The sequence below is a fragment of the Heloderma suspectum genome, chromosome 5 (assembly GCF_057233095.1).
Source record: "Heloderma suspectum isolate Gila_16-S chromosome 5, 16-S_ref, whole genome shotgun sequence".
Lineage (NCBI taxonomy): Eukaryota > Metazoa > Chordata > Lepidosauria > Squamata > Helodermatidae > Heloderma > Heloderma suspectum.
The window spans coordinates 8236643-8244508 of NC_139462.1; the positions used below are offsets into that span (position 1 = coordinate 8236643).

The following is a 7866-nucleotide window of genomic DNA, read 5'->3' on the forward strand; positions in this document are numbered from 1 at the left end:
CAGGAAGCAAAATTATGGCAAAATCATTTAACACATCTCCCCAGTAGTACCCACAAAGTATTTTATATAACCTTCAGGATCACTGCTATCATATATAGCAAGACAAAAGCAACCAAATGCAGCAAGGCAAACAAGTTCTAGTAGTCGAATTATATCCGAAAGTAAAATAATGACTGCTAAAATCAAAACATCCCACACGGATGCTTTTGTTACTCAGCTGTATTAGTCATGAACTAGAAAGACACCTGCCATTTACACTGCCATTAAAACCTATTTTTGTAAGGTTGCCTGCATAATACAGAAATTACTTCCAGGATCAAACTTAACTCTGTAATAGACAACACAGTCGACAATATTAGTTGTGTACCCCCAGGATCCTCAACAAAATGTTCTATACAAACTGTACCCCTGGTGCATGTGCACATGCATGTTAGAAGGAATGAAGACTCCAGAATTAAAGGGTTATCTGGACTTGTGGGGACTTACTTCCGAGCAAGCATACCTATGCTTGGCTTGGTTCCTAAGTACAGCACTACCACCATGGCAATTTCGTTCTTTTCTGCTGCACCTCAGCAACAGTTTCTGACTGACTGCCTGTCACCTGCCCAGGACTCGCTCCTTCTCACTGGTACAAGAGAGAATAGACAAGAAGCCTGCTAAGCCCATGGTCCCCGCCCCCCCACGCTTACCCAAGATGCACCCACAAGAAGCCAGGAAAGCACACAGGACACCCAACCAATACGCACCAAACCCTCTCCCAGATATTGCCACTCTGTTTCCTCATGGTCTTTCCCCCACAGCTGCATTGTGGGACTGAGGAGGAGGACCAGGTGAGTGCAAGGATGACCCATGGTGACCCCTTCCTTCCTCAGCGGTAAGCAGCAAAACCATCTTCACTTCCCTCTGCCTTAGGCTGAGGACAGGAAGGTACAGACAGAGTTTAACAACAACAACAACAACAAAAGGAGCATATGTATGCTCTGCTCACATCAGCCCAGATAAGAGTGCATGGAAACAGTTATGGAACAGAATGAGGTATGCATGGGCTGCATACATGTGCATACTTCAGGGACCTATTATTGTTTAATTTTCACCCAATCTGAGAGGGACTTCTTAAAAGTAATGAAATTCCGCAAATCTCAGGGTTTCCTCCAAGCATGCCAATCTCTCCCCTATGTATGTGGGTGGTGCTGTTTTGCTTACCTAAGGATTGGTACTCACCCATAAACAATGGTAATAGTTGGAATGATCAGACCTTTCTCTCACACACAACAGTTAAACTATTAAGTCTCACTAGAACCCCAAAGGGTTCATGGTATATGGTATATATTAGGAAGGTAGGCTTTTCTACACACATGCATGCACATCTCTGTACATAACAAACCAAGATAACAAAATGTCTACATACAGACACAAATCAATTTGAGAGTTAATTTTTGTCTCACAAATTAACCCTAACCAAGATAATCAGGTTTCACCCTTTCTACCCTTTCTACCAGCACTGACACTCCACAAAACCTTTAATGACTACTTAAGGAGACTTCCAAGCAACTTCTCTGACAGTCACCACTCCACTGTTAATCTTTTCAACAGTCACTTCATCCACTTCAGACAAGCCTGCTATAGGTTTCCAATATGAACTTCACACCTACATCAGGGGGGTGGACAGACTTCAAGCCTGCAATATCTGCTTTTTCCCCCTAGAACTCTGAGATCCACCAACCAGAGTCTGGTGCAAAAGGCATACACTTAAAATTAAAGAATTCTAAACCCAGGAATTTGTTTTGAGTACTAGAATTCAACACAGTTCATAGTCCTTCCACACACAAAATCCACTCCTGGTTACCCCAAGCTTCCCTCATTTCAGCAGTATAATTCAGTGGGAGGGGAGTAATTTTGGTGCTGCTATTGTTAAGTAATTGGGAGTGAGAAATCCTTGTCAATGTACTGCAAATCACCCAGAGATCTACCAGTAGATCCAAGACCTAGCTTCTGTCCATCCCTGCCCAATCAATCTTGTGGGACCTTAAGGATTAACAAGCTTATTGTGAGATGAGTTTTTGTAGGCTAGTGTCTACTTCCTCAGTAGTACTGGTACTGTATACACCCATGAAAGAGAAAAAGAGTGAAGATCCATATACATAAATAGATCTGTTCACCCACATCTCAGGCTTGCACTGCATACTCACCTTGCCCATGACTGCCTGGTACCTAAAATAATCCAACATTCCTGCACATCCAATCTTGACCTTACCAAAACAGCATGCATATGTTCTATACCACAAGCCATGCAAGAGGAACCAAGCCTTTAAAGCCATCCAGATACCTCCTCAACTGGCCTATTCAGTATACACCCTGCAGCATACTGTACTACTTTCATATAATGCACTGTCCCTACAACCCTTCACCCACCTATGAAAAGGCTCATTCACACAGTGGACTGGTTTGCATGACACAGTGACATGGCATGTGCAGCCACCATTTTGAATATGCAACCTCTGATCAGGGCAATCAGGGGTTGCGAAACCAGCCATTGTGAGTTAATCAAGGGTTACACAACCCACACTTAACCCAACTACTAACTGGGGGCTAGGTGTGGGTTGTTTAACCCTCAATTAACCCACAATGGCCAGGTTCACACAACACACTGCAACCCAATCACCCCGATTGGCAGTCACACTCTCAAAACAGCAGCCGACAATTAATTAACCCACAATAACCCACCATGTCGTGTGACCTGGGACAGTGAGCCTTCCAATCTTTTAGAAGGACTGATTGATAAAAACCACATTCTGATTATAGGCACAATCTGATTTTAAAGGGTTTAATTCTATATTTCAATTATTACGATTACTATTTTTCTCCCCTTTTGATTGTTCTCTGCTCAGATATCTTATTGGATGTAGAGCAGTATATAAATCTTGTATATAAATAAATGTCTGGTCACTGGCACTACCACCTTATTCTCATGATAAGCACTCCAAGGAGATGTATTAAGATTTCATGCCCAACTCACTACCTTCCCTTTCTCTTAGACTGATGAGTCACAGATATACTTTATTATTCATGAAAAGCCAAGCCAATCAATCATCTAGTTTCCCTCAGCCCTAAAAACAAATCAACCACTTTAAAAAAGGTACATCACTCCATTCAAATGGTCCAGGAATAATGTTTTCACCACCTCCATAGACTAAGAAACAAGTTCCCACCCTGGCAACCCAGTCATTGAGCTCTCACCCTTCACCTTGTCATAATTATACTAGTCAAGCTACTCTATTAAACCAGATACCTAACTATCCCCAGAGTTTACTAAAGGAGCAGCTCTTCACTGCAATGCCTGCCTCATAACAACTGCAGCAGAATGGTCCTTCTTTACAGAGAATCCAGAATGCCCCTTTTCCATGCTGATGCTGTGGCCAGAAATTCACACTCTGCCTCCTCACATCTAGGAAAGTTCATCATATGGGTTAGCTTTCCACCCATTCCTACTGTACCATGTCCCCTAACAGAACTAGTTGCTACCCTCTTGCTGACTCACCTTCACCTAACCAGGCCAAAAAAGCAATGCCTGATGGATAATTCTACCCAATCCTTTGTCCCACCTCATCTGCCTCTACCAATCCAGGCCCTGCATCCACAATACTGGTGGACAATGGGTCATAAAATTTTGCCTAGCTATTGCCAGCTTAGACCCTTCACCCATCTTGTTACTACACCATTCACATATGCAAACCACAACCCATCAGCTCCACTAATTTTCTCCTGCCCAAGCTCTGGAAAACTCTGACACCCAGAAACACAACTTTACCCTCTCTTTGACAATTGGCTTCAGGTAAAAAATCTCACTGATCCATTCTACGAGCTTTCAGGAAAGGGGGGGCAGTAAATAGCACACATCTGTTCACCTCTGGAAAGTCAGAACTGCCACCAGGCAGGCCTTGAAACCTTAAGAAACAAGAAGAAATGTGATTGTCTCTTCTTCCAGGCTATGACAAATGTGTAGTAGACTTACTAACAAAGTATTTTTTGTGAGCAGATGAACACTTTAACGGATTAGTAATTTTTGAGCGCTATTTTCAAGGCTGCTGAAAGCAGAAGAACAGAAAACATTCAAGTCCTTTAGCAATGGCCACCGCAGACCCTTCCTATTGACCCATTTTCAGGACTCTTACAGCTAAGAACGTGTTAAAATCCTCAAACCCTGCTCCCCCGCCCCCACACACACAGAGTCATTACTAAGAAAAACAACAAAGCCTTGTGGCATCTTAAGAAACTAACAGATGTATTGTGGTGTAAGCTTTGGTGGACTAGTTCACATCACCTGATGCATTTGATGAAACAGACCCTGGTCCACCAAACCTTATGCCACAATAAATCTATTAGTCTATTAAAGTCCTGCAGGACTCTTAGCCTGTTGCAGCAAAAAAAAAAAAAAAAAAGAGAGAACAAGAACAGCTAACCTCTGGAAATTGTTGCAAAGCTATCTGCTATCTTCATCCATACAGCTACCCGTTTGCCCTCGCCAAGGAATCCAATGGCATGGTATTGCAACTGCCCCCCACACCCGCACACAAGACCAACTACTCCTTTCCTCCATTTTTAAATGCCTCAGAGCTGGCAGATCTTTCAGTGGCAACACTGCACCTTCAGAAAGATTTCCCTTAGCTCAGAAACTCAGGCCCACTCATCTTGCTTCCAACCTTGTCTTCTTCAACACCCCTTCGCACGATCTTACGTAGAACACCGTAAGCCCTCTTCCTCTATTGCTCCTACCAACCCATATGACTGCCTCAGATAATCAAGCTGTTCAGAGAAGCACAGGCACCTTTCCTTTAATATATGAACAGTGCAATCCTATATATGAGTTCAATGAGGGTTACTCTCCAGTAAGCAGATATAGGACTGCTTACGGCCTTAGTGTTACAGCCCAGTTTCACACCCTAAGATTTTTTCCATTCTTATCTGCTTTCTCACCCAGGCCTTTTTTCAGACTTTGCCCTGTGCAAGAAAACCTCATCCCTACATTTCCACTGCAATCTCCCCCATGCTGTCTCTTCTCATGCCACCCTGGAAGTCCTGTGCCACTATTCATTCTACTACCTTGAGGCTAGTGTAACATAATGGCTAGGAGTGCGAGGCACTGGAAAGTCACCAAGCCGCTTCTCATCCATAAAATGCATTAAGGCATGGCACACTTTCCCCCTGCCTCAGCCCCTTATCTACAATATGGAGGTAATAATATTTATTGGTCTACTTGACAGGGCTGTAATAAGAATTACAGAGAAAACAAACATAATGCACTTTGAACAATCACAATGTGTTATGTTATTGAAGGGTTTCCAATTACATTTTGGGTTGTATCCAATGGTGATGTTCTGCCAGCACAAAGAACACCAGGGGGACCCTCCAAAGCAGATTTGGGGCACATTGGGGGACTGCAGAGGCAGGAGAGGATGGAGAAGTCCTGTCGTGGGAGCAGACATCCATACATGCAATTATTGGTTTCAACTCTTTATCCCTTCCTCTCAATGCTTCCATAAGACTTTTAGACTCTTTAGCCAAAGCTTTTCTACCCATACATAATACTAAGCAGTTTTAGACTACTCAAGGCACTTCATATACATTATCTTGTAATCTGCATTACCACCCTGCAAGTTTAATTATCTCCATATTGCTGATGGGAGGTGTGGGGGAATAAGAGCTAAGGTCACAGATGAGTTCATGGCAAGGGCAAGGTTTGAACCAGACACATCATGATCTGCTACACAATCAGCCAAGACTTGGGCGTTTATTCTGAAAATCTTTCCTGAATGTGTTTCATGGAAGCTCAGCCCCTAGCCATTTTTTAAGCATACTGGCAATAAAGCCGATACGTATTTATACTCTTAGGGGTGGGGGCAACGGTGAGATTAACCTCAATTCTGCCTAGAATCTTTACTTTAAACTATAAGCCTGAAGTCAGAATCCACATTATCTCTAAATTTTGTTCAGCTCCTAACGATTTGGGTAACTCTGTAAACAGTATGAATGTGAACCCCCTCTCCAACTCCCCCCCCAAAAAAACCTCACACCCATCCTGCTCCCCTCCTTGCCCTACATAAGAAGAACTGTGCTGGATCCAAATCCAACCAAAGGCCCGTCCCCCCCATAGCGGCCAACCAGATGCCTGTAGGAAGCCAACAGAGAGGACACGAGGGCGACAGCCTCCCCCGACTCAGAAAGCCCGACCCCGCACACACAGCCTTGGACCCCAGGCCCCCGCACGCGTCACCCTTACATTTTTATCCCACCCTCTCTCCATCGAGCTCATGGTCATCTTATCCTCATAGGGACGGCGGAAGCTGCCTGAAGCCAAGTTCATCTAGCCCTGAGTTTTATCGACACGGAGCGGCGGCAGCAGCTCCCCAGGGCTTCAGGCAGGATTCCTTCCCAGCCCTCCCTGGAGATGCTGCCGGGGATGGGCGCTGGGGCCTTCTGCCCGCGCACTACGGCCCCTCCCTCCACAGAGCAGAGCATCCCCAGAACAGCCCTGTGAGGCAGGCCAGGCTGGGCGAGCGCGGCCAGCCCCCGGCTGAGCGCGCATCCGCGCCACGGCCGCCCGCTCCACAGGAACGCCGCGGACCGCCCGCAGCCCCTCGGCGCCCCGGCCCGGCACCCACCGGAAGCGGCCCCCGCAGTGCTGGCACTGGTCCCCGACCCAGCCGGGCTGGCACTCGCACTGGCCGGTGCTGGGCTGGCAGCGCCCTCCGTTGGCGCACGGCTTGTCGCACTCCTTGCCCTCGGCGGCCCCCGCGCCTGCCGCCGCGGCCGCGGCCGCCGCCGACACCGGCCCCAGAGCCAGCAGCAGCAGCGGCAGCAGAAGGACGACGAGGGCGACCACCAAGGCCGGCAGCCCCTCGCGGAGGCCGAGCCGCCGGTTCCATCTCTCCATCGCCTGAGGTGAAGAGGGGGGGAGGGCGGCGGCGGCGGCGGCGGCGGCAGAATCAGTCGCGAGCTTCGCGGGCGGGCGGACGGTGGCCGGCGAGGGCTCCGGCCGCGATGCGGCCTCGCGGGAGCGACGGCGGCTGGCGAGGGTCGCACTTCGCTCGCTGCGGCGTCGAGCCTCGCTCCTTTTCTTTTCACTCACAGATCAGTTCGCTGCCGGAGGCGCCGCTGGGGTGTCGCGCCGCCATCGCGCACGCGTCCGCGTCCACCCCCGATGACGTCACCACCCGAAGTTGAAGCCCCTGGCAGGGAAAAAAGCGCTGCCATAGATACGGAGGGCAAGAGTGTAGCGTGGCGCACAGGAACTCATGCGCGGCGGCGGCGGTCCCTCTACACCATAGGACGCCATAGAGAGGATGGGGGCGGGAGAGGAGTGTTGGTATCTAGGCAACAGCCTAAGCAGGGGGAGGGGTGGGAAGGTGGGCGTGGCATCAGGCAGAAACTCAACAGGCGAAGTCAGAAGCGTATGCCGTACTAAGATCTGATGAAGTGGACAGTGGGCCCCAACAACTTATGCGAGACTTCCTCAAGCAGGTGAACTTCAAGATGTGTTGGACTGCAGCTCCCATCATCCCCAGCCAGCATGGGCCTCTTCTGGTCACCAGGCTGAGGAAGGCAGGTTTATGGCATAATAGGGTTGTCAGCCACAACAAGCGGTGTTAGCTGCGGTGCCACAACGCCCCTTAGGCTGTGATGGGGGAGCAAGAGCAGGCTGCCCTGCCCTTGGGGTCCCCTCATGTGCCATGTGTTTTAGATTTTTTCGGTTATTTGTAGGTCGCTCCAGGAGCCTTTTTGGCTGAGGAATAGGATAAAAATACTCTAATTAATTAAAAGCAAAAGTCCAGGTTCTTCCTGAACCCTGAGGGGGTGTGGATGTGCCGT

General features: G+C 48.1%; 1 protein-coding gene across 2 annotated transcripts in view; it reads right to left on the reverse strand.

Moving 5' to 3' along the window:
• Positions 1-7217, reverse strand: part of ATRN (attractin) — a 207288-nt gene extending 200071 nt beyond the window's left edge. For both annotated transcript variants that reach the window (XR_014791942.1, XM_084855303.1), the window contains exon 1: positions 6660-7217. Coding sequence is in view for 1 of the 2 variants with exons in the window: in XM_084855303.1 (XP_084711429.1) it covers positions 6660-6931 (272 nt within the window). In the remaining variant the exon portion in view is untranslated. The remainder of the gene's footprint in view (positions 1-6659) is intronic.
• Between the last annotated feature and the right edge of the window lie 649 nt (positions 7218-7866).